Here is a 26,985-nt window from a genome sequence, read left to right on the forward strand (position 1 = left end):
CCTGCTCCTGGGCTGTGTGTCAGTGTGCCCTGGCCCTGAGCTGTGTGACAGTGCCCTGGCCCTGGGCTGTGTGACAGTGTGCCCTGCTCCTGGGCTGTGTGACAGTGTGGCCTGGCCCTTGCAGGATTGCCCAGAAGCAGTGCTGCATGTCCACGGTGAGGGAGAACAGCTGCCTGGCCGGGATGGTGGCCGCCAAGGAGGGGGACTCGTGTGGCCCCGAGGACAGTGACCCCTGCGCGGGCTCCTCCTACAAGGTGAGCTCCTCTGTGTGAGGCAAGGTGTCCTCCTGCCTCATTAGGCATCTGTTCCTGCATTCCTGTGGGGCACAGAAAAGATGAACTTGCAGGAATGTGGCAGTGAAATGGTGCCATTTGCATTTCAGTTAGTAGCCCCTTTTAAAACTTTGCAGTAATGTTGTTTTGAATTAATTTCCATCTCCATTTTGCAGACCTAACTGGCTGTATTGCTTTTGATTCCTTGCTTTGGAAGTAGCTGAAAAGTCCATTTTAGTTTTTATATCTATAGTGTAGAAGAATTTAGAAAATGATGGGACAAAACTTAATCGAAGATATAATGTACTGGGTGCTTTGCTTGGCTCCAGCGTTGAATTGCAGCCCCTTTTCTCAGTTCTGCACAATGCTGGACTAGAGAAACAAGCATTTAGATGATGATGGAAGCTTTTGTTCATGAATAAAGGCAAACCGTTAATGGACAGCACAAATCACAAATCCTGAGCCACAGCCTCCGCTTAGATAAATGAGATTTGCTTTATGAGGACCAGTGGAGCCAAACCAATTTAAACCAGTTTGAAGATTCAGCAGCTTGCTGGTCCTGTTTTCACCAGAACAGTGCCTCTCAGAATTTATTTCCCTCTGATCATAATTTACATAGCTATAGCTCAGCTTAAGTGCAGCTTCCTGGGCTCAGCAGGAACCTGATTAGTTCTATCTGTTATTTTACATCGCAGATTCTCACAGATAATTGTTCACTGGAAAAGCAGGGGATGTGGGCACCCACTGCAGGGCTTAAGGGTTAATTAGCTGTGCTGATTTGTCATCTTCAGAACCATTGCTAATTTGGGTCTGAAGTCTGTCATTAGAGTAAAAGGAGAATTTGTGCATTCAGGAGAAGACATTAATATGTCTGAAATGTGACAGAATTGTTATTCTTAGGTTTTGTTTGCATGCCAGGCAGAGCCAGGCTGTGGAGTCAGCCTGATTACACATGCCATTCCTCAGGCAGAGGTGGGGAGGGACAGCTCCATCATTCCTGGCTGAGCTGAAACCAGTGATAAAATACTCTTGTGAAATGGTTCCTCATGCCAGTTCCGGTGGGATTTTTCCTTTAAGATAAACCATCTGAGACAGTAAAATTACTGAACAGCTTTGCTCACCTATTGAGCTTGTTTAGCTCTTGAGTCATTGCAGCTACTGCTTGAAAAAAAAATCAATAAATGTTGAGACTGTTGAGACTTTGTATTACTTTAACATTACAGTATGTACTGCTGTAATACAAAATAATCCAGCTTTGTACTGCTTTTTAATGCTTTGTATTACAGGTAAGGTTTTCTAATTGTATTGTGTTTAAACGTTGTTTCAGAAGGGATCTGGCAGAAGATGCTGACAGTCCATAGTGGTGTTTCCCCTGATCTGTCTGCTCTTAGTACATCCCGTGGAATAAATCAAAAAAGTTTGTCTGGAGTGTGGAAGGGTTCAGTAATTGCCTCAAAACCCAGCAAGGTATTCACACTGTCTTGCCAAAAGCCAGGGTTTTATCTCCAGGTTACAAACATTTGTAGGTCTTCAGGCATTTTAGATGTTTTCACCTTTTGCTTCAAGGTGAATGTGGCAGTGCTGGTTTTTCAGATCCAGGAGTTCAGCCTGTGCTAAATCAACCTAATCTTGGGGTGATTTAATTGTTATTTACTCTTAACACAAAAAGCACAGGCTTAGGGGTTTTTCGTAGTGGATGGAGACTCCACCATGGTAAATCCAATTATGCAGAATTCCAGCTAAGATAGTTTTGAGGGGAATGCAGAAAGCTGTGAACCAAAGAATGGTGCTCAAGGTGGGTTTCTCAATTGCAAGGTAAAAACAGTCATATTTGCATGTTCTACAACATTAAATCAGTTGTAGAATTCCTGGGAAGTTCAAAAAGCAGCAAACAGAAAGTCGAGGCATTCCAATTTTTGCATCTTAGAAGGAACTTTTCAGAGAACAAGTTTTTCTACTGGAAAATGAGACAGTTTTGTTCACCTGGAAAATATGTGCACCCAGAGATGTATGACTGATTTAATACTCTCTGTCATGCCTGCACATGAGATAAATTGTGAATCAAATGACTGAAAGAAGCTGGGGTCTTCAAGGCAAATATTGCATATTTTACAGTACTTCAGTACCTTTTCCTTCAGTAAAAACATGTGTTATCTTGAACTTGTATTTTGCATTTTGAAGGTTACAAAACTCAAGTAAAACAAAAGAAAAAAAAAAGGGATTTTTTTTTCATCAAATTTGAATTTGAGGGTTCTGGATTTGGGGAAGATGGCCAGAGGAATTTTCCCTTTTCTAGCATGACCACAATTCATTATTGGTAGGGGTTTGGGTTTTTTTGGTTTTTTTAAAATATTCATTTGAAAAGATAATTTAAGCCTATTTAGTGTGCAAAATAATTCATCCTCTTCAAGGCCCGTAATGTAAATTTTTCACAAATGTATTTGGGTACATGAAGGGAGCTCCTTATGGCTGTGCATATTTGCACATGTGAGTAATGTCTGCTGTTTATGGTGCTTGGGGATTTCTCAGATTAGGAAGCAGGGCCATAAAATGTGAGCTGCAGCCATCAGTGCTGGCTGAACATGCCAGGCTGTGCACTGAGTGTGAAGTGCTCAAAAAACCTCAGTGCTGTCCTGAAAAAAGGAGCTCAGCAGAAGAGTTTCTGAGCACTGAGCTGGCAGTGGTTGCATCTCCCTGCAGGAGACAGGCTCTGAATTAATGGGGATGCTCACCTAGGATTTCGAATGATGGAAAGTGATCCCTCCTCATTTCCATGCTCCTTAGAACACTGCCTCTCTTAGTGCCTGCTCAGCTCAGTGATCTCCCTCCTGGCAACCTCTCTGTCCCTGGAGCTCCTGCTGCCAGCTCAAATCCTGCCCTTCATTTCCTGTGTCTGACCCCTTTCACAGGGTCAGTGTTTGAACAGGCTGGAGTCTGCTCTCTGGGCTCAGAGGGGCTCCTCCAGTGTGGCTGCAAACTCTGAGTGAGTGGGTGACTATCAAAGGAGCTGCAGAGGGAAGGACACTCTGTGCTCTTCTGTCAGTAAAACATGTTATTTATAGCTAAAATACATGAACGAGCAAATAAATAAATTAGAGGTGAGAGGACACTTAAATTCAATTCCACAAAGGCATCTCCAGCTCAGGTGTGCCCTCTGTGTCTCTGCAGCAGTCTCTTCAGCTTCCCAGCTTGGTTAGGTGTCCACTGTGCATCTACAGCATGGACTTTTTGAGTTTGGTATCATTTATCTGATGCCCTTTTGTGGCCTGACTGTGCAGCAAATTTGTCTGGGACTGAGTAAAGCAGCACACAGTTTTTGCCTGCCACCTGCAGCAGAGCAAACTGCAAGAGGTGAGAGATGAGCATGTCAGCAAAGCTGCTGCTCAGGTACTCTGAGGAAGGAAAAAAGCAAAGAGCTCATCAAAGACACCCTGGCTGCCCTCCAGCCAGTCCCAGCAGGATGCTGTCCAGCACAGCCAGGTAATTAAAGGTCAGAGCAGGTTTGCAGGGGTGTAGTGCAGAGAGGAGAGTCTTTACTGGCACCTCACAGGGCTGGGATGCTGCTGACCCTCATGTCTGTGCAGGTTATTTCCAGTTCCTGTCACACATCTTCAAACTGACCATGGTTTGAGCTCTAATGCAAAGAGGTGCAGATCTGTATGATTTTGTTTATAATTTCTGTTCATACTACACACAGGCAAGAGCTGGGGAAAGCTGATTTGCAGCACCACTCCTTCCTGGCATGTGGAGCTGCTGAAATCACTGGCACAGCCAGACTTTGTGTTTGTTGTGGCTGCAGTTGACCCGTTGGTGCAGAATGGCAAAAACAAGCACAAGTAAAGCTTTGATATTTACAACTGTCCACACTCCAAATGTTTTTCCAGATGCTCCACTTCTTAGGAAAGTGCAGATGAGTTCCAGGTGTGCGTGGGCTCATCCCTGAAGCTGTGTTAAATCACAGAATAGAATTGTGAAGGTGGAAAAAGAGCCCTAAGACCATCAAGTACAACTGTAAACCCAGCACCACTGCCCTATTCACCACTAAACCATGTCCTCAAGTGTCACATCCACACATTTTTTGAACCAGGTGTGGGGACTCTGCCACTGCCCTGGCAGTTTGCTCAATGCTTCCAAATGCTGGTGGCTGACAGACATTCCCAATGCTGGTGGCTGACGTTCCCCTGTCTTGCAGCAATGCTGTGATTGCTGCAGCCTGGGCCTGCGCCTGAGGAGTGAGGGGAAAACCTGTGAGTCCAACATCAACCTGGGCTACCCCTGCAGCCATGTGATGCTGTCCTGCTGTGAGGGGGGGGATCACTTCGTCCATCCCGAGATCAGACGGCATCCTGAGCCCGTGCCCACGGTGACCCCCGAGAAGGGTGAGTGTCCTTTTGTCACTGAGGGCTCTGCCTCACACAGGACTTCAGCAAAGGGCTGGAGGGAGCAGGGAATCAGGGGCACAGCTGCTTTCCTCTCAGTCTAGCACAGATTGCCTTCTTCTTAAAGCAGGTTGGAGAAAGCAAAGAATGTCATCCCTAAATATACATGAGATCTCACTGAGCGAGGAACTTTGGCACTGTGTGTTCAAGAAAAGCTGACTGAGAAACTCACTTAAGGATTAATTTTAATGTTCCAGAAAGCCATTTCAGACTTGGTCAGGAATGGAAGCAGGTGGTGTTCCAGCTCTGGAGTAAAGGGAGTAGGAAGGACTGCTCAGTGGCTTTCAGGCCGCTGCTGATGCTAATATAGGAGAAGCCAACAAATCATGATGTTGGAAAGTTTCCAAACCAACTGGATTACCTTCTCCTGAAATTTGGAATTCAGCGTGGGGCCAATTTCAGATGGAGCTCAGCACAGTACCTTAGTTCAAATGTCAGTGGGAATGGGGTTAGCAGTGAAGTGGAAGGTCAGCTTGTGACCTCCCTTGTGACTGTTTCTTGGTGGCTCTGTAAAATCTGTCCCTGCAGCCCTAGGGAAGGAGGAGGTGGCCCTCCAGCACATCGGTGTTATCTCCAGGATGGGTTCCTTTGTTCTTATCCTTCTTTCTTCTTATCCTTGCAATCTACCCCACTGTTTTGGGTAAATTTGACTTTTCTTGGCCTTTTTGTGCCCACCCACCCTGTCATGTCCTGTCCCAAGGCCAGAGTAGCTGTCAGAGATGTTCTGCTGTAGTTTCAGAGAGGGAGGATCACCACGAAGCGCTGTCCATCAGCAGTGAGGCTGAGCTGTCCAATAACCTGCCTGGAGATGACCTGGATGAGTGTCTGCTCTACGAGGGGGAGCTCTGCCAGCACCTGTGCATCAACACCGTGGGCTCCTACAAGTGCTCGTGTTTCCCAGAGTTCACCCTGCAGGAGGATGGCACCAGCTGCTCTCCAGGTGAGAAAAGGGATGTGAAGGGGGCAGTGTCTTTATACCTGCACTCATCAACCAAGCTTTTCTGTAGTTCCTCTTTTTTAATGGGTGTTGATGCATGGATATGTTCTGTAGAATTTGTAAAATGTAAAGAGAAATGGTAATTTAGGATAGTCAGTTAAACCTTGTTTTTGCGTTTGGTGGTATGGGATAAGAGTGGTGTTTCATGTGTTCAAATCAAGAGTGTTTGCACTTTTCAGAAGGGGATTTGTAAAGATTTTTTAAGAAATACCTGTTATTCTCAGAGTAATTTTGTTTTTCACAATTAGGTTTTCTTTAGACAAGTTTAGATAAACTTAACTCAGTTCAGACAGACAGCATTGCTTCCTGAGCTTTGATTTTTATCTAAAATCATGAACATATGATGATTCAGTGATAACAAACTCCAAATTTGCCTAGTGTGGTGAAAGTCTGGAAAAGAAAGTCAGTTGTGTTGTAATTGTTTTGATGTGTGGAGTTCTCCAATGGCACATTTTCAAGTCAGATAACCCAGAAATTTGAAACCTCATATAAGTTACAAGTGCTTTCTGTTATTTAACAAGAAAAAGCAGTGTTTCCATCCAAAGACAGAACTCCTCAGGCTTCTAATCCTTTGCCTAAGCCAAACAATGAGCATTCTGTATGTCATCCTTCTCAATGTGGTGTCACAGCATTTACCTCAAGAATGCATTTGACTGTTCCTGTGGCAGCTGTCTGCTCTGCTTATATTAAAATTCTGGGAAAGGAACCCAAAAGAGGCAAAGAAAAGTTCTTATTTCAGCACTGCAGAATTTGGCCTGATTGCTTACCTGGAGTGTATTTGTGGTTTTGCTTTGCTTTGCTATTCTTCTCCCAACACTGACTGATGTTCTGGGTGAAACATCTTGGGAAGTCATGTTCCTGAAATCTGCAGGGCTGTGGTGCTCAGGGCTTTGCCCAGGGGTGCAGAGGGGTTTGCAGAGCTCACCTGGGGAATGGGATTGTGACAGGGGCAGGGAACACCCGTGGGAGCTCAGAGGTGCATGGCAGGGGCCAGGGCAGGGAGGACTGGTGCTGCCTTTGCTGTGCCAGGCTGAGGGAGGGTCAGGGAGGGGATTGGGAACCTCAGTGGCTTTGCTTGGCTGAACCATACGTGGCCTTTCAGTTCTCCTTGTCCCTGTGTGTCTGAGCCTGTCTCAGGCATTCCTGGGAAAATCATTCAGGCTGTGCCCCAAGCAGGTGAATTTTGTTTGTGTCTGTTCCACAGCCTGTTATTTGTCTGTGCTGACTTCATTTGTTTAAGGAAATCGCCGTTCCCACACCCCAAACCTGCACTGCAGTCCCCCTTAGTCGTTTGAAGTTGTCACTGTTTTGGGGATCACACTTTGCTCCAGGTGACCCTTGAACACACTGGGGACAGGACACATCCTTCTTAAGGGACAATTTAGCCCTATGGATTTAGACTTCTGTTTTGGTGATACTGATACTCTTATTGATGTAACAGAGCTCTTTTTTTCCTGATACCTTTTACATTACAGTCTGTTGAAAATATTAGTGGCAGACAGCAGCTGTCATGTTTTCCACTTGGCTGTACAAAAGTCATTCCAAAGTACCCCATGCTTGTAAAGGTGTTTGTTGTTTGTCTGTGTTGAAATAGGATGGACAGGATAAGGTCAAAGCTTAGGTTTTTTTCCATCAGATACCAAATGAAAGACAGGCACTGTATTTAAAATACAGCAAATGTTTTAAAAATGAAGTTAACACTTTGTAGTTTATTCAGATATTGCAGTACTTCACAGAAGGTTTTGTCAGCCAGGCTCTCTGATCTGTGTCCATGATATTTGTTTCCTTCTCCAAACCATGATGGAGTGGGATGAATGGGATCACCCCTTGCTGTGGGGTGTCTGGTGGGGATGGTGCTGTCCCTAATCCTACCTTGCCTTGCAGATCCTGACAGAGGACAGATGACCAGGCTGGAAGCTGAAGCCACCATCCCTCCAGTAGCCTCTCCCTCCCAGCCCATCCTCGTGGTGTCCTTGCAGGAAGAGCAGGACAAGTGCAAGGGTACGTTGGAGGTGTCATCTGCAGAGGAATGTTTAGAGGCAGAATAAAACTCCTCTCATGCCTTCTCCAGTCTGATTTCAGTGCACAGCTTTAATCTGTTACCGTGGCACAAGGCTCAGGAATTGTCAGGGGAAACCCGAGGGAGAAATCCGAGGCTGCTCTCTGCTTTCAGGGTTGTTCCCCACTGCTCCTCTGGACGAGGTGGGCAGTGCAGCAGTGCAGGGCGATGTGGGCAGTGCAGGAGGGAGGGGCCAGCTGTGTCTGTGTGCAGCAGGAGGGTGGGAAGGAGTGCTTGGGGCTGCCTAGACAAGTTGGTTCCAGGCTGATTCCCCTTGCCTGAGCTGGGATTGAGCCTGGCTGGCCTGGCAGTGGGGAGCTGCAGCTGATCTGTGCTGGGGGTCCTGATGTACTGTGCAATTTTGTGTTGTGCAGATAATGGCCCCTGCAAGCACCTGTGCAACATCGTGGAAGGAGATGCTGTGTGCTCCTGCATGGCTGGGTACACGCTCATGGCTGATGGGGTTTCCTGTGAAGGTGAGTGCTTTGAGCTCCCCACAGAGCCATGGTTAAAGGTTTGTGTACCTCACACCCCTGGCTGTTCCTCATTTTCAGACTTGGGAATTGCAGTGCCATCAGTGAGACCATCTGGCAGAAGGGATCCCAGTTCTGCCTCACAGAAGCACAGCGTGGCTGTTATCTGGCAGGGTGGAGACAAGTCTGGGCTGGTGCTTTTTACCTCTGACATTACAGGCTTTTTTACAGCCCTTCTGGTTTCTCTTCCCACTGAAGTTCCTCCTCAGGCTCTGCGTGCACACCTGTGGACACTCAGCGCTCTGTCTGGGAGCAGGAGCAGTGAGCAGGACACCTTTGCTGTCCTGGGCACCCTCAGGGCACGGCTCTGCCCTGGCATCTGCTCTGTTTGCTTTTAGCTCCTCTTGCCTTGGAAACCTGAACAGGGAGGCTTTACAGCTGAGGCAGGACATGCCATGGGATTTGGGCCAGCTCCAGGTGTTCACTGTCTGCTGGAGCTCTGGCCTGCTCAGAGATGAGCAGTGAATTCCAAAGCTGCATCCTCACCATTCACATTACAGACATTTTAAATGGATGTTCTTGAGCAGTCACAAGGGATGTGTTTGCCCAGGGAGGGCTTGGGGGTCAGAAGCCATGCCCTGTGACATACCTTAATTATAAATCTCTAAGTAAGGGAGCAATAACAGTGAAATGAAAGCAGGAGCTCCCAATGCTCAGAATTGCTCACAAATGATCCACAAATGATCACTCTTAATTATAGATCTCATTGAATAACAAATCATTTTCATAAAACTCCAGACAGTCTGTGAAGAAAATGGGATTTTAATATCACCAGATGAAATATTCACAGTGCACTGCTTACTCAAGTGTGGTGGAAGCTAATTTGATTAATTAATGTCAGCATCAAAAAGGGCATTTCAAGGCAATCATTTTCCTACAGGAAATGAAAAAAATTTGTATTTGTCAGTGGAAGCAGTGAGTTTAAACATTGGGAAGGAACATTTATAATCTCTGTTGAAGTCAGAATCTGAGGTTTCTTTCAAGGAGTGTGCACTGTGTCTGTGTGAATGCCTGCCTGTTTTTAAGGATATTTCTTTCTGGAATGGCAAAAGTACAGGGGTGTGAGCAAGGACTGAATGATCTCCGAGGGTTTGTTCCAGCCCTATTTTCAGTGTAACACTGCATTTATTGCAGCCTGGTGCTGATGTGGGAGCTCCAGCACACTTCGTCTCGGCTTCCCCGGCGTGAAAGAAATGTTGTTTCATTTCAGAAGCTGTTCTAATGGAGTTCTGTTTTTCCCTTTTGGCTGCCCCATGCTGCTGTAGATTTGGATGAGTGCCTCACAGGTGTTCAGGCTTGTTCCAGCGGACAGTTTTGTGAGAACACACTGGGATCATTCTCCTGTGTCAGCCACAGTGGGATGTGTGCAGAGGGCTTTATTCTCAACAGGCATAAGAAATGTGTTGGTAAGACAAGAGGCACACGCCGTTCCCTCAGCATCACAGCCCTCCATGCTCTGCAGCACCTCCCCACCATCCCTGCATCTGACATCTCAGAGCCACTCAGCACAAACACACGTGCACCATTTGCTCAGCCCTTCACCTCATGAGTTGTGTGCTGTTTGGTTTTTCCCCAGCCATCTCAGGGTGCAGATAACCTTGAACAGGAGGCCCGAGCCCACAGTGTGGTGAGCACAGCAGCTCTGCTGGCTGCAGACTGAGCTCAGGGATCAGAGCAGCTGATCTCTCTGCACAGTTCAGTACTGCCAACTTCTAGACACCACCAAACAACAGAACTTCAGAAATACAGCTCAAGAATCCGTGTGAGTCCAGGCACTGGAAAAGATCTATTCCAAAGAGAGGGCATTTTCAAATTCATATGAGTCCTTTGTTGATTCTGGCATAAATTTCTTTGTCTAAAAGTCAAAGATGCATCATAATTCTGCTGGATCATCCCTGCTGTTTGACTTCATGGAAGAAACCAATCAATTTTTACAAGTGTATTTATGTGGATTTAGTTTGCTTCCAGCAGCCAGGACCTCAGCTTATGTGAAACAGTTTCTTTTTTGGGTATTTTTCTAGAGGCTGTGTTAGGAGGCAGCAGGAGCATTGTCTGGAAAAACAGAGCACCTGGAGACCTCCAGTCATCCATGAAAGCATCAGTCCCCGTGGCTGTAATGTCCTGTGTGAATGCACTGTTCTCTTCCACCCCTGTCCTCCTCCCTACATGTATAACACTGATTTCTGACCACCACAGCTTCGCTTTTGTTCCTGTCTTTAAAGCTCTGTGATCCCAACTGGTTAATAAGCACCATGTGGCATTTGGGCACGAGCAGGAAAACTTCTGCAGTGTCAGAATCCAGAGAAGAATTATGATTTACCACCTTTTGGGTGTTCCTTAAATTGTTGACACTGGATTTTTATTTTTTAGTTGTTATTATTATTTCTTTTGAAATCAGAGGTACTGGTAAGAATGGGAAACTAATGATATTATTTGGTTCCAATGGAATGGCTGAGAGAGCAGCACTGGAAGGAAAGAGGCCTTTATGAGACAGCATAGCCTGAGGTGAAGCTGTTGCTGGAGGTGCCCAGGGTGTGCCCAGAGCCTGCTGCAGGCACCACACTTCTGCCCTGGCAGCTCCAGGAACAGCCCCTCCTCTAGCTCTGCTCCCAGCTCTTGCCACTGAACCCCCTGATGTTTTCCCTGGGCTGTGCAGGAAGGGTGGATCTGTCCTTTTTCACCTCTCCCAGGAGTGTTCTGAAACTAGTGCCTGTGTCTGCAGCCTTGGCAGGAGCTGCTGTGGCAGGTGCCAAGTGCTTCCTTTGACTCACATTCTCCCTCTGCCCCATGACATTGGAACAGTTTTATTATGGCTGATACCAGATAAACCTCAGGCACTACTCATGAAAGCAAGGACACAACTCTCATTTGTGAAGCCCGTCTCCCTCACTGAACATCAAACTTCTGAGTTCCTCTAATGCAGGGCAGTTTTTATAGGTATCCTTTTAAATAACCTAAAAAACTTCGGAAATTCTCTTCCTTTTTTTGTGTGCTCCCTGCTCCCATCCAGCTCTGCTCTGTGTGTGGTGCCACCAGAATATTTGCCGCGTTTAACATTTTTTCCTACTTTTGTAGTTGAAGGGGAAAGCCACAAGCATACCCTGTGGTTTGTGTTTTGCTCTCTGCCTCATTCTCCTGGGGTATCCTTTTCCAGCCTAACAGCCTGCTCTCCACCTTGAACTGTCCCAAACACCAGGGGAAAACCTTTGGTATTAGTTTGCAAATTCTTGTTGGTTTAATGATGTTACTCTTTGCATGTTTTAGGGACGTGAGGAACAGTCTTTGCACAGCCACAGAGCAGCTGATAATCTCTGATCTGTGGAGTTCCCTTTAGTCAGAGGTGGGGAATTATAACTCCAGGTGCATTCAGGAGCAGACACACAGGATTCCCAAAATCCAGCCATGCACAGAGAGAAGTCCCCAGCTGTTTAAACAGCTCTCTCACCGCCCCTCTGTGTGTCTTTGGGAGCAGACCCTGGAATGCCTTTGGGCTGGAAGCTCCATGTTCTCCAGAGATAAAAGCCAGGCTGGGTGTTGCTTTTCTGGTGACTTTCAGGCAAAGTCATTCCCACCACCCACTGCGCACTGACAGCTCTGCTCCTGTCTTTGCTACTCCCACCTCAGTTCCCTCCTGACAGGGAGCAGGACATGGGCTCTTTATTCCTGGACCCACAGGGTGGGTGGTGGAAAATAACAAAGTGCCTGCATGGCACAGATGTGTCCCATAAAGCAAACAGAGCTGAGGTGATTTGAAGAGGAAAAAATAATGAGAAACTGCAGATGCAGTGCAAGAAAAGTCTGCATTTCACTTTTTTAATAGAAGGTGCATCAAAATGAGTTTTTGATGTCATAGTGCATATTGAAATAAATAGCAGTAGGGAAAATGTTGATGGCAGAAATGCCAGCTCTGGGTGCAACATATGTGCTCAGGGATGGTGTGTGTGTTGCTGTTTTCAGCAGCAGTTCTGCAGGAAAAAAAAGAGTTATTACATGATTGCATTTCATTCTGGGTTTTGCTGACATAAAGTGAGGAATGTTGCTGCCACACACGGAGACTGAGTAGATTCCTCAAAAATTAACTGTGTGACTTGTTTTCAGTATAGTACAGAGTTATTTTTCCTCTTTTTCCTGTTTTTTAAAGAAAACATCATCTTACCCTCCCTCATAGCCTTAATTGGGTTGCATGAATACCACAGCTGGTTCAGTGTTGGAATTAGCTGTGTTTGAGACTGAAAACATAACTCCTGTTATTCCTAGTGCTCTGTCAAGCATCTTACTGACTTGTGGAGTTGGCTCCACGACTGGAGGGAGACATGTCATGGGCACTCTGGATTCTAAGGCAAATTTAGGAATTTGTTTAGAAAAATGAATAAAACCAGGCATGTTTGCATTATAAACTGGCCAGGGGACTGTGGTGGTCTGGCAGCTGGCCTGGTGGCACAGCCAGAGGCTCCTGCCCTGACTCTGGACAGGCAGAGCAGAGCTTTGCTTGGCCATGGCTCAGGTTTTAAGCCTTGCAGCTCAGCCCAGCTCACAGTCAGGCTGTAGGACTTGTCAGTATCTCATGTGCACAAAACGTCCATTGAAAATGTGATTTCTGCATTGTAATCTGCCAGTTTCCATCATTTTAATTTCCTTAAATATGTTCCAGCCAATTCTGCATATTTTATTCAAGCACTCAGAGTTTTGAAAATTGTATCAAAAATATAGACAAAACATGAATTCATATTAGATTTTTTTTCTCTCTGTGAAATCACAACTTTTTTTAAGCCTATTACTCAGTATTCCACCTGCTGATCACATGGAATGCCTCCTACCCTCTTTGGTTCATATGTCAAACATACCTTCTCTTTTGACATGGTGCTGGACTGACTCAAGCTCATGAGCTGCAGTGTGATGCTGTCAGTTTGTTTATGTGAGAGCCTTTTTGTGGTTTGCAAGAACAGATGATCTCAGATCTGTGGTACAGCCAGCAGAAAGTGCAGTGCTTTGGGTGCTATTAAGTGGCCATCCACTGCTGGTTTTCTCTAAAAAAATTTTTAAAAAATTAAAAATTTTAAAGAACTTAAGTCTAAGTAGGTGAGAGGGATCTACCACAGCACCTCGTATTCATCTCTCAGCATGTGAGGGGGCTTTGCTACCCCCACAAGATCACTTGTGAAAATACTCTTACTCTACTTCCTTGTGATAATTCTAATTAATAGAAAGTGGGAAAGTGCACAGGCATTAGGGGGACATAACCTTGCAGGAACTTTGGGGCAGGCAAGGACCTGCCCCTCAGTGGAGGAGCTCAGACTTCATGTGGGATAGGTAGAAAGAGATCCAGGTGATGGGCAGGACCTTGCTGTGGATTAACCAGCTGCTTTGGAAAGCAAGCCCAGAGCATGTGGAGAGTGGCAATGGCAAACAGAGAGGAAAAAAAAACCAAAAAGGAAAATAGGAGTAAGTGAGAAGTGTAATGTAACCAAGCTAGTCCAGGTCTTGCAAAAGTCAGTGCACATCCCCAGTTATCCAAACCCACCAGGAACTGAAGGGTTTTGGTGCTTCTCATTTCTTTGCTAGAAAACCAACTGACACATTTTTAAATACAAGAATCTTTTGGAATGACTTTTCCTGTATTCATGCTCCACAGGGGAAGTCATATATCTGATGTACTTATCTGAGAATGAGGTTCTACAGCCAAAATGAAAATCTGATTTAAACAATACTTGCCTTATTGTGTAGTATGAAAACAGCTTCATGCACAGAGCAGCCAGAGGACTGGTAATGGTGCTGGTCACATTTGGCTTTTGTTAGCTCTAGCAATTCTTAGCTTTTTATAGAACTGGCAATGTGTGAGGTTTTGTGGAGGTTGGCAAGAAAATTTCTCTTCCCAGTCTCTGCCCCTTTTTGTTGCTTCTAAGTATTTGCTCACCATGCTATTCTAGCTTTCATTATTAACATAAGCAAAACCTGAATTTTAGATTATTTCATCCAAGCCTATCAAAACATATCACTTTAAAGGTGTTTCATATTCCTTCCCTAATTGTCCCATGCTCTGCAATCTTGTGTTCAAGTGATTTCTTAAAAAGAACTTTTTCACTACTCCACTTGCTGAAATCAAATCTCTTTAAAGCTCTAAATACAAATTTGCAAACTTGATTGAGCCATCAGGGTTCCTCTCCATGAGTTCCTGCAAATCCAGTCCCAGTGATGTGTTCCTTAGGGAATGGGTGCCAGCATGACCCAGCTTTGCAGGCAGCCTCAGCTCCCATCCCTGGGGCAGGGCCACCCTAGCAGCCCCTGGCAGCCTGGCCTGAGCAGCCGGGCTGCTCAGTGGCCTGGGCTGTGGAGGTCTGGAGAGGAGCAATGGGCATTAATCCCTTTCTCATTCCCTTGTCCCGGAGTTCCCATCCCTTCACCACCAGCTGGTCATCAGTCCTCTGCCCACCCTGCCTTTCCTCAGTTCTGTCCATCCCTGTCCCCAGTGCCTGCACCATCCCCATGGTGTTTGGGAAGAGGGGAGGAGGAGGAAATCCCCCTGTGATTTGTGTCTCTTCAGTCACTCTGTGCTAACTAAAGATCCTGGACTAAAAGCATCTTCCATCAGAGCCCTGTAACAAAGCCTGTATTGAGCGTCCTTCATCTGAGCTTTCTGCTCCTTCCAGAAGAGCAGGAAGAGGGGGATCCCTTGGCACCCCATGGCTCTGATTTGTTCCCTCTTTCTCACAGATATCAATGAGTGTGTGACAGAGAGACACACCTGTCAGAGGAGAGAGCACTGTGTCAACACCATGGGCTCCTTCCGCTGCCTGCAGGAGCTGAGCTGCCAGCCGGGCCACGAGCTGAAGGACGGCGAGTGTGTGGGTAAGGAAAGGTTCTCAGCCCTCACACCCAGGAGGGAAGGGATTGCAGAGCATTCTGGTGTTGCCTCTGTCATACCAGCTGCTCATCATGGAGCTGTTGGGCTTCACAGGCTCTTCCTGCACATTCACTCATTTGAAGTGGTTTCCAGGGATAACTGTAAATTACGTAGAACATGGATAAAACCTTCTGAATTAGGATTTGACATCTCCCTGATGGAGGAATCCCCCCCTAGCTCCTCTGCCTGGCTCAGCTGGTGCTGTTTGCTGACAATTCCAGCAAAAATTCCCAGCCTGAATGGAACATGGGGCTGACAGCCCTGTCCTTCCTGTGTTCAGAATCCTTGTCAGCATTTATTTACATTTACCTGTAACCATTTGGAATGGGTTAAGAAGTTATTCTTCATCCCCCCTGTCCCTGTAGGCATCTAACAAAGAAGGGAACATCAGTGCTCACAGCAGCACAGGAGTGTACAAGGTACACAGGTGCCCTGCCTTCAGATCAAAACTCACTATTATTTACACCTACAAGTTTTACAGTTTCCTGACAGCTGCAGTAAGAGATGCCTAAGGAAAGAGCTTAGCTTTTGACGTAGAACATAAAGCCATAAAATAGAAATTATCAGAAATCTCCCTTTACAAACAGCTGCCATAAATAAAGCTTGGTTTACTTGAAGAGGCTGTTTCATGAATGCCTTGTTCTATTGTCTGATTCTTGAGCATTTCTAACATTTATTACTAGTCTAATTTAGTTTCTAGTCTTGAAATTAGATTATAGAGGATTATAATATTTACAAACTGTTTTACAGTAGCCTGTAAAACCTGCAGATATTTTGGTATTTGTGGGTTGCAAGAGATGCTGTGAATGAGGCAGTAGGGACCTGAATCAAATTTGCTGCAGGACCTGACAAATCCTGAAGTGATGTCCGAGAGCATGCACACTTAACCCTCAGATTTCCCATTGGTTACACATGTCTGTTGAAATAATGCCTCCTAATTTCCTTTCTGGAGGTTAGCTGGCCACAAAGGCCACTGAAAGTAGAGCTGAGCTCACCCCAGTGTGGTGTTTTGGTGTGCTGAACAGATATCGATGAGTGCCAGAGAGGAACTCACAGCTGCAAGGTGAACTTTGTTTGTCAGAACACAGAGGGCTCCTTCTACTGCGAGTCAAAGCAGCGCTGCATGGATGGCTTCCTGCAAGACCCTGAGGGCAACTGTGTGGGTGAGTGTGAGCAGCAGGGTCTGCGCCCTGTGCTGCAGCTCCTGGGCCTTTGGAGCTGAGCAGTGACCCCTTGGAGCTTTCTGTAAACCCTGCTGAGAGCTTAATGTCAATGCTGCTGCCTGTACTTGCATGTTGAATTTGGAGCTATCCCCACAGCAGACCTTCATCAGCCTCATCTTTGTAGCACAAGAAATTGAAGGAAAAGAAGTGACAGTTGGAAGAAAGCAGACCGAAGGGTTGCATAGCATCTCTCACTGCTCTGTTCATGTTCTTCACCAGATATCAATGAATGCACATCTCTCCCTGAGCCCTGTAAGCCAGGATTCAACTGCATCAACACCGTGGGGTCCTACACGTGCCAGAGGAACATGCTGAGCTGCAGCAGAGGGTACCACTCCAACGAGGAGGGCACGCGCTGCGTCGGTGAGGGCAGCCTGGGGCTGGGTGGGGATTTCCAAGGGGAAACATCTATTTCACTTCTAAAGCGCTATTTGGAGTTGCTTCCAGATTCCTAAATGTGTTTGAGGAGTGGGAATTTGCTGTCCCTGCAGCTCTGGGATTTGTTTGTGATGCAGGATCCTGATGTCTCATTGCTCCAGGGAGTTTCTCTTGGTATGCTCAGCAACTGGTTTTGGCTGCAGATTTCACTGGCTCCCACTCTGGAGAGAGTGTGTTTTAATGCTTTTTAAAGTCATCCTGTCAGTCAAGACCACAGTGCCTAGGTGGTTTTTGTAGTACCTCCCTGGAAGTGAAGTGATCTGCAGCAAACAAGGCATGCTCGGTTTGGGGCCTCACAAGAGTAGCACCAAGTGGATTTTCTTTGTAGGGATGTACTGTGCATGGTGTTCCCCATCACATCCACTTGTGAGGGTGTTTAGGATAAATTCTCACTGTGTGAAAAGAATTCTGAGGAGAATGAGTATAGGAAATATTCATATAGGCTGGCATGCAGCTTGATCCTTATTTGTGTTTGTTCCTGTGTATTTAGGGAGTTACTAACTGAGAATAGCAGATTTCAGTGCTTGTTAGCATTTGTTTATAAATGAGCACACGAGGCACCAAGGGCTGGGAGGAAGCTCAGTCCCTGGTACCCAAGGCCAGGCTGGCTGGGTGTTCTCCAATTCCCCGTGTTCCAGGTTACATAAGATAGGAAATCCTGAAATGACAGTGGGGGAAAAGAAAAAAAAAAGAAATGACAAAGCAGTAGTTTGCTTAGTGGTGATATCCCAGTGATTTTTACCTACCTTCCCCTGGAATAAAGAAATGATGGCAGATTAAGCAAATGTGTTTTGTAGTGCTGCAGGTGGGTGGGAACTGTGTTGAGAGCCATTAATTTGGTCATGGTTAGCGGCTTGTAGTGCACACCAGTGGTACAGCGAGACCCCATTGCCGCAGATATTTCTGCATTCACCATTTTGCTCTTCATTATCCTCTACCTCCCCTCATGGTTTTGCCCCCTGGAGTATCCAGACCATGCATGGCCCATGGAAAGGTGGAGAAGATTTAGAAGTAGCAGATTTGGAAGGAACAGGTTATGTGTGCAACTGAGGAAATTGAGAAAGCTTCCATATACTGTGTTTTGTAAGTTCAGGGCAAAGCAGTGCAGTGTTCTTTGCTGTCGTGTTACAGCCTGGGATATTTGAGTTCTTACAAAAAGAAGCTCCAAAAGTCTCATCCCTCTCAGTTCTGTGCAGACACAGTTCTGCAGCTGCTTTTGATCTGTCCTTTCTCAGCCAGGCCACCTGGGCTGGGTATGGTTGCACCACCTGGTGTGTGGTTACCCTGAGGTTGTTTTTAGGGTGACCTCCATGCCAGAGCCTCCCTGAATGCCATTTTTCCCACAAGGCAGCGGTCAGCCCTGAGCAGCACAGTGGTCCTGGCTGCAGTGCCAGCAGCCTGTGCCCTGCAAACAAGGGCAGGGGTGCAGTCCCCATCCCTGGACGTGGCCAAAAACCATGTGGGTGTGGCACTTGGGGGCATGGCTTGGTGGTGAACATGGTGGTGCTGGATCAACAGCTGGACTTGGTGATCTTGGATGCCCCTTAATGGTTCCGTGATTCTGTAATAGCTGGGGCAAGTTATGTTCCTAAATTTCAAATTGATGGGACAGAAAGAATCCAGCTTTTTTCCCCAGCTGTTCCTAAAAACAAAAGTTACTGTGTAAATCCAGGAGAGAGGAGGAAATTGCCATTAATCCTCCAGCATCTCTGCTCTAGATCACAGTGAGATAACACAATGCATTGTGATTCCTGGTGGCCTTCAGTCTCTGCTTTACAGCACTCATAAGGCTCTTCAGGAGCAGCCATAAGGAGGCTTCTCTAGATTGATTTTGGGAAAATATAATTGATTATTTATCAATTATTTATAATTGGTTATTTCTCTGTCTTTGCTGTGTGCACTCTGTCCCTACTGCTGGTCTGTGTTGTTTGGTATTTTTTGAATGGCTTTTTTTAAGTAGGCAGAGAGCACAGAGAAGAAAGAAGAAAAGCATATGGTCCTAATTTCCTCTCTCTGATAAAGACTAATGTCTGTGAGGCATTACAATAGCTAATTAGATCCCTGAATCAGATTTATTCATTTCACAATAGTAAAAACATCATCTGCACGTGTTTCTTCAGCAGAACAACACTTGTAGGGTCATCTCCTTTGTTTAGAGAATTCATCTGTCTTTAAAATGTTCATATTTTCTGATTTAGCAAATGAGTTATTAAAACCTGCCTCTTAGATTAGCTGAAAACTGCTGTAAGTGTGAAATATGGCACAGTTCTGATGGTGTAATGCCCTAGAACTAAAGTCTGAATGTAATGGAATACAGAATTTTGGACAAACTAGCAGAATGGTTGCAGACACAAGTTCATTACAAATAAAGCTGCTACTTTACAAATTATCTGCATTAGAGACTTCCTTGTTTTCGCTGCTACCTCTGATCAAAAGAAGACTGGTAACTCAGTGTTCCAGCAGAAATCTCAGTTCCTGTCAGGAGTTCCTGCATGATGAGGGGCACTCCCTGCCCTCCCTGACCCTGGTGCCAGCAGGGACTGTGTGGGTGCAGTCTCCAAGGCTGTTATTTGATGGAGAACTGCCCAGGAGCCCTCTGAAATGATTCTGAAATTTATGAATTCAAATAGGGCAGTATGGTGAATTTCCAGCCTTAGAGATCCATCCTGATGATTATTCCAGATGGGCTTAGCTCACTGTGATCTTCTCGCTTGGCTCGGCTGGAAGGAGCTGCTAATAAATGATGAATGGGAACGGTGGAATAGCCCAGAAGATACAAACTGTAATAGCCAAAATAACAAAACGTGGTGCAGGTTACAGAGGCTAGATTCCAAAGATCCCTGGGCAGGGCAAATGCAGCCAGGTACAGGGACACAGGTCCAATCACAAAGGTGAGCTCACGACCTGACCTTGTATGAACTAGGCAGGGAACCAAGTGGGAACAAGAACTGGAAGCTTGACCAAATATAGGATAGTCCTATTAGCATACTACTAATACCCATGACCCCACTCTTCCCACCGTGGCCTGGTCAGGTGCCCCTCCCCTCAGTGGCCTGCCTGCCATGGCTTGTGGCTAAGGCCCTCTGCAAATGCATCTGAAGCAGGAGTCCCAGCTGGGCGAGGCTCCACAATTACATGAACAGGGATTTTGGTTGTAAAAATTGTTGAAGATGTGAACAATAGGAAAAAATCAGGATATGTTGGCTTAGGAAGTGGCAGAGCTTGGAATACTTGAAGAAAAACACAACTGTGAGGGTTAATCAGACTTTTTGATGCTTCTTGTCACAGATGGTAAGAGGGATTTGTTAGATGCTGATGAGCTATTCAGTCATGTTGCAAGTCTTGTAAATCAGCCTGTATTGAAAACTCTCATATTCCTCCAAAGATATTTGAATGAGATTGGAAATGATGTGTGTGAGTGGAGAAGAGAATACCAACTAATTTGTTGGTATTGGATTTTGGATGAGAGGCCATGGGGAATATCAAAATGGGAGCTGATTGTGAAAAGAAAAAAATCAACATTGGGAAAGAGCAAAAGGTAGACAGCAGGAGCAGACTGAGAGGGCAGGTGGAGACGAAAATAGAAATTGATTTAATTGAAGGGATGAGCAGAATTTCTGGCTGGTTCTCGTTTTGCTTTAAATCGCTTGGTGTGACTCACGGAATGGCAGAACATCAGAATGGGGTGTTTAATGTCATGGTTTGATCAGAATCAAAGTGTGTTTACACTGAAATACAGAATATACTGGGAGAACCCCACTGCAAGCCCAGTTACCATTTTCACTTTGAAGGTAAGGCTCTGCTTTTCCCAGATTTGTCTCAACTGCCTCTCAGAAAAGCATGGAGGGAGAAGTTTGTGGTATTTCTCCTGTCCAGTTTCTAATCCTGCCGTTAAATGGACCTTTTAGTGTCTGTATAAACACTGGTTTTGAGCAAACTGTACTGATGCTGATGCGCTATCTGGCTCTGCAGATGTGGACGAGTGCCAGACTGGGGTGCACCGGTGTGGAGAGGGGCAGCTGTGCCACAACCTGCCTGGGGGCTATCGCTGTGACTGCAAGATGGGCTATCAGTACGACACCTTCAGCCGCAGCTGCATCGGTATGTGGGGCACGGGAGGGCTGGCAGCTCACCCTGGCTGAGCCTGGGCCCCAAGGCATGCTCAGCACCACTGCAGTGTGAGCTGTGCAGCACTCAGCACCACTGCAGTGTGAGGTGTGCAGTGCTCAGCACCACTGCAGTCTGAGCTGTGCAGTGCTCAGCACCACTGCAGTCTGGGTTCTGCCGTGCTCAGCACCACTGCAGTCTGAGCTGAGTAGTGCTCAGCACCACTGCAGTCTTAGCTGTGCAGTGCTTAGCACCACTGCACTCTGGGTTCTGCCATGCTCAGCACCACTGCAGTCTGAGCTGTGCAGTGCTCAGCACCACTGCAGTCTGAGCTGTGCAGTGCTCAGCACCACTGCAGTCTGAGCTGTGCAGTGCTCAGCACCATTGCAGTCTGAGCTGTGCAGTGCTCAGCACCACTGCAGTCTGAGTTCTGCCATGCTCAGCACCACTGCAGTCTGAGCTGAGTAGTGCTCAGCACCACTGCAGTCTGAGCTGTGCAGTGCTCAGCACCACTGCAGTCTGAGCTGTGCAGTGCTCAGCACCACTGCAGTCTGAGTTCTGCCATGCTCAGCACCACTGCAGTCTGAGCTGTGCAGTGCTCAGCACCATTGCAGTCTGAGCTGTGCAGTGCTCAGCACCACTGCAGTCTGAGTTGTGCCGTGCAGTGCCTATCAAGAGCATGGCATCACCTCCAGAGCTGGGCTGTGCAGCACATCCAGGGCTCTGTCACTCCCAGCTGTGATTTGGGACCAGCACCCTTATTTTGCCTTAACTGCAGGTTTTAACTTAAACTGTCTGCGGAGTCCTTCCCTGAGGGTTATGCTTCTGCTGCTGTGGGAATTTGTCCGTCTGAAAGTTCCAGCACTGTCCTCCCAAGAGCCATGACACAGCACTTTGTCTTTGGTCCCCTTTGTGGCAATTAGAGCTTGGAGTCACACAGCCTCCAAGCCGAGGTTGTGGCACTTCACACTCTGCAAACCAATCTCTGACACTTGAAAAAATACTCTCCTGCACCTTATTTGCTCGTGTCTCTCAGCTGATTGTGGGTTTGCTTGTTGCTGGCAGACATAAACGAGTGCTGGAACTACCCCGGGCGCCTGTGCCAGCACACATGTGAGAACACGCCCGGCTCCTACCACTGCACCTGCTCCTCCGGCTTCCGCCTCTCCTACGATGGCAAGCACTGCGAAGGTACCGGGCTCCTCCTCCGAGAGGAAGGAACTGCTGGGGGAATTAGGGGACTTAGGAGGAGGCCTTGAGGTGAAATATAAAGGCAATAACCTTTGTGTGCTCAAATTTGCAGACAGTCACAGAATCACAGAATGATGAGGTTGGAAGAGACCTCTAAGATCATCGAGTCCAACCTGTGCCCCAACACCCCAACTAGACTGTAGCACCAAGTGCCATGTCCAGTCTTTTTTTAAACACATCCAGAGATGGTGATTCTACCACCTTCCTGGGAAGAGCATTCCTGTACTTTATTATTCTTTTGGTGAAAAATTTCTTCCTAATATCCAACCTGTACCTTCCCTGTCGTAGCTGGAGACTGTGTCCTCTGGTTCTGTCAGTTCTGCCCAGTGGAAGAGACCAACCCCCACCTGTCTGCAACGTCCCTTCAGGGAGTTGTAGAGAGCAATAAGGTCACCTCTAAGCCTCCTCTTCTCCAGGCTAAGCAGTCCCAGCTCCTTCAAATGTTCTTCAAACACTGGAGTTGTCAGATGAGTGTCAACAAGTTTCTCCTCTTTCTTTCCCCATGTACTCTTTGCTTACCTTTCAGATGACAGGAGAACAGAACAAAGTTAAAACAGGAAATCATTCAAATTTTGGTAAAGATGAAACTTGGTAGTGACAAAACTTATGAAAAATGACTTTGAATTGAATGAAAAGTTTTGAATTCTCCATGATTTTTTTAGGGCAACAATTACATGTTTTAGTGAACTGAAACCTGTGAAGTCTGAAACAAATGTCTGCATGTGTGTGTGTTTCCATTGGCATATGGAGAAATGAAATTCAGGTGCAACAGACATTCTCCAGCTTCTTGGCATTCTGCCTAGGGAGCAGAAAAAACAAGGACAAATTAGTCCTTCCTTAGTCACTGTGACTGGAAGGTAAAGGTTTTCAGGGGCAGGAAGAGGTGGATGACACTGTTCTGAAGCACTGTGGCCATCTCTGTGTGTTTGTTTTTGGATGCAGATGTGAATGAATGTGATAACAGTCCCTGCAGCCAGGAATGTGCCAATGTGTATGGTTCCTACCAGTGCTACTGCAGGCAAGGCTTCCAGCTGGCAGAAGATGGGCATTCCTGTAAAGGTAAGGTGCTGCCTCACCAGGTCAGGGGTGAGTGTTTATTCTCTGTAGCAGGAAGAGCTCTCTGCCCTTCCGCAGCCCCCAATGCTGCAGGTGATGCCTGAGGATGGTTGTGAGCTACAGCTGCCACAGAAGCTGCAAAAGGTCCCTCAGCTACTGTACAGTGCAGTTCAGTGGGTGGAGCACACCTGTGGGACTACACAGCCAGAGAGGTTGTTGTAATGTTTTCATGGGGCCAGAGCTTACGACTGAAGAAATCAAGTGGGAAGATATTCTTGTATTGCATCAATGAACTCCTGCACTACTGAGTGAAGGTTTGCTGTAACTGCTGCTCATAGAGAATGGAGAGAGGAAGGGTTTTACCTCTTTAGCTGAAGTTACCAGCACTGACACACTGGAGAGTCTCTGTTTAAGGAATGGTGAAGAAGCCAACACCCTTCCTAGCACAGGGAAACCTGGCAAAAAAACTGATTGCTGAAAGGGTAGTGAGGCTCTGGCACAGGTTGGCCAGAGAGATTTCCCATCCCTGGACTGTTCAAAGACAGGTTCAGCCTGGTCTCCTAGAAGGTCTCTCTGCCCATGGCAGGGGGTGGAATGAGCTTTAAGCTCCCTTCCAGCCTAAACCAGTCTGTGATTCTATGATTCTCTCAATTTCAGAGGCACCAGAGAGAAACAGTGCTTCAAACTCAGCTGTGCCCCACCCTCATTATTCCTTCCCATCAGTGTGTACTGCTTGCAGCCAGTATTTCTGGGAGCAAGCTGGTGTTCAGCATTTCAGAAAGCACCAGAGCAATGCCAGACCTCCATGGTTGTGCTCACGTTTAGCAATATATTATAAATATGTCAGGTGAGAGTTTCCTGGTGTCCTGCAGCCTGTCTTTGCAGATCTGTGTTTTGTTTTGTTTGCTTTGTCTGTTGTGTTTGCTGGGGCTGTGACTGTGTTCTTTGCACAGATATTGACGAGTGTGCGCAGAGCGCCGGCATCCTCTGCACCTTCCGCTGCATCAACGTCCCCGGCAGCTACCAGTGCGCCTGTCCTGAGCAGGGCTACACCATGGCAGCCAACGGCAGGACCTGCAGAGGTAACAGCCCTTGAGCAGTGGGACACTCACACCCTTGCAGTGAGCTCAGCCTTTACAGTTGCTCAGTCACACCTCCATGTTTAGTATCAGCCGCTGTTCCAAAGTCAGTCTTCGACGAAGTTGCCAAATACTGGTATCTGCAAAGTCAGTTTTCCCGTGTGAGAAGAAAGTGCTGTGGCAACTCAGCTGTCAGTGTGAGCTAATTGCTTCAATGAATTCCCCAGGAGCCCACTTCATCCTTCAAACTGAGGCACTTGATGACTCACGTGAGCTGTGTGTGCACCTTGGAACAGCACTGAGTGATCAGGGGTATTAAGAGTGCCAGATGTAGAAATCTGTGGCTGCTTTATGAGTTACCGTTTTCTCCTCAAGAAAACTGGGAGATTAAATGTTGGTGCTGTAATTGAAACTTGGCCATCCAGCAGTGTCACCTAAGCTTAATCGTGCTGGCATCAATAAATGTTAGTGAAATGACAAGTAGCCTCCCCTCACACACGCCTTTTCCTCAGAATTGTGGTGGTGTCTTCTGGGAGTCTGGTGGTTTTCATCTGGTGTGCAGCTGTGTGTTTCTGAGCTGAACCGCCCTTTCCAAAGGATGCACTGCCTGTGTAACCTGATGGAGATCTGATTACCTTTAGTCCTCTGCACATTCCTGAAGTCCTTACACCAACTGCCAGGCATTTCCTGCCCTGGCTCTTTCAGGAACCCTTCATGTGATGAAGAATTTGGTTATGTATCTCCTGTGCTTGAATTCTGAGTGCTAATGGCAGTGAATTTTCTCTGTGTAAATCCTGAGCAGCATGAGCATACTTAATCCTGACTGTGGAGCAGTGAAGCCAAGATGAAATGACAATTAAATCCTTTAGAAACATTTTTAAATATTTTCAAATGTGTTTTTAAGTATGATTGCAGTAATATCCACATGCACTTAAATTCTTACATAAAGTTCACCTTTAGAAAACTGCATCTCCCCTGAATATATCCCCTTTTTGGAGCTCTGCAGGTCTGTAGGTACAAATTTGGGCAGATACTGAGGTGTGTCTGAAAATGTGGTCAAAGGAAGGCTGGGTCTGTTGTTGGCTCCTCTGTGCAGGGAGATGATGTTGGTTCCCCACAGCTAAAGATCTGGCTCCAGTTGCTCATCATCTGACCAGTTCAGAAGAGTTACTGGGGAATGTTCCTTGTACCCTGTTTTCAAAAGATGAGTTGTATCTCATGGAGTAGTGGCTCAACATATGGATCTTTTGCAGAAACTGCCTGTGGTATTTTGCAGTGCAGCCAAAGTGGTACAGGGAGTGCTTTCATGACAATGATTGCAATATGGAAGAAATTTTCTTTTCACCTATGGGCACTGCTGAGAACCAGCAAGGGATTTACTTGACTTTGATTCTCTCCTATTTCCTATTGTATACTTTTCTTTGCAAGACTTTTAAACCAGCCAGTTCAGTGTGTGAGATCAGTTCTCCTCCCAGGGGAATGGAGGGAGTGGAAGGCTGTGATTTCCCTCTAAGAGTCTCTGCTCTGTGAGAATTGGCAGAGCTGCAGGGCCCTACATAGTCCACATGCCTTGTCTGTTGGAATTTATTTCATTTTAATGCCTCTATGCATTGTCTAGATGTTTGGGAGTACACAGTGTGACTGCCGGGGCTCTGCAAATGCTTCCTGCTCAGGCTGGATCCTTGTCACTGCATCTGGCTTTCAGCATTGTCAGGCCCATGGCTTGGGCTTGTGGCTATGTGTTATTTAGGTAACCACATTATTCTTTGGGCCAGAAGGTGGCTTTGAGCTTTTAAGTGCTCTTTATTATGTCTTCTGTAATTACATCTCATTATGGGGAGATACTTGTATTTAGGTTTTCTAAACTGTGTGCCTTGTTCTGAAGGGTTATTCTAAGTTCCCATGTTCCACATCTTCTGGATCCCGTAGGACAGCAGTGACCACTTTGCCTTTGCTTTAACTCCAGATTTATTTATAAATCTGCTTTAACTCCAGATTTATTTTAGTTGCTCTGCTTTAATCCAGAGCTACCTTCGTGCACAGATGCATTCTTCTGGCACCACCAAGCTTTCTCCAGTCTCAAAGAGTTAGTGAGAAGGTCCTGTTGTCTTTTAGCATGGCTTAATTATATTCTGGTGGGGTTTGTTTATTCCTGAAAAATACTAGGAATTAATTTTTACTTTTGAACTTAGAACATATTTTTCTTGTGTTTCTTCTTAGATATTGATGAGTGTGCAATAGGAAGCCACAACTGTTCAGCTGCAGAGACTTGCTACAACATCCAGGGCAGCTTCCGCTGCCTGTCCTTCGAGTGCCCTTCCAACTACAGGAAGGTGTCTGACATGTGAGTATGGCCTTGGGGCAGAACCAGAGCCAGCCCAGTGCCTCTGGTGCTGTGTGGTGTTTAGTTTGTGGGTGGATGTGGCTGCTCAGAGCTCAGAGAAGCTGCTTTGGCACCTGGAGCTCATAGATCTTCCCCCTGCAGGGTTTGTGTCTGGTTATCCTTCATTCTCTCAAGCCCTAGAGCCCCTCTTTGCGCTCCAGCTGCTGCTGGAACAGCAGAGACCAGAGCCTGCAGCTCTCCTTGCAGCTCTAAAATGCCTCTGTTTATAATTAAATTTTAAAGTACG

At 46.4% G+C, this 26,985-nt stretch overlaps 1 protein-coding gene across 7 annotated transcripts in view; it reads left to right on the plus strand.

Annotated features, from left to right (window-relative positions):
* The window catches only part of FBLN2 (fibulin 2), a 90,882-nt gene that overhangs the window by 61,860 nt on the left and 2,037 nt on the right, over window positions 1-26,985 (plus strand). For 6 of the 7 annotated variants that reach the window (XM_050979517.1, XM_050979519.1, XM_050979514.1 and 3 more), the window contains exons 4-16: window positions 125-254; window positions 4,465-4,651; window positions 5,412-5,651; window positions 7,593-7,709; window positions 8,142-8,243; window positions 15,012-15,146; window positions 16,227-16,364; window positions 16,644-16,787; window positions 20,835-20,963; window positions 22,035-22,160; window positions 23,163-23,279; window positions 24,230-24,358; window positions 26,576-26,699. In XM_050979517.1, the coding sequence (XP_050835474.1) occupies window positions 125-254; window positions 4,465-4,651; window positions 5,412-5,651; window positions 7,593-7,709; window positions 8,142-8,243; window positions 15,012-15,146; window positions 16,227-16,364; window positions 16,644-16,787; window positions 20,835-20,963; window positions 22,035-22,160; window positions 23,163-23,279; window positions 24,230-24,358; window positions 26,576-26,699 (1,818 nt within the window). The remainder of the gene's footprint in view (window positions 1-124; window positions 255-4,464; window positions 4,652-5,411; window positions 5,652-7,592; window positions 7,710-8,141; window positions 8,244-15,011; window positions 15,147-16,226; window positions 16,365-16,643; window positions 16,788-20,834; window positions 20,964-22,034; window positions 22,161-23,162; window positions 23,280-24,229; window positions 24,359-26,575; window positions 26,700-26,985) is intronic. The other variant, XM_050979520.1, reaches the window with a different exon arrangement.

Source organism: Serinus canaria, chromosome 12 (genome assembly GCF_022539315.1).
Source record: "Serinus canaria isolate serCan28SL12 chromosome 12, serCan2020, whole genome shotgun sequence".
NCBI lineage: Eukaryota > Metazoa > Chordata > Aves > Passeriformes > Fringillidae > Serinus > Serinus canaria.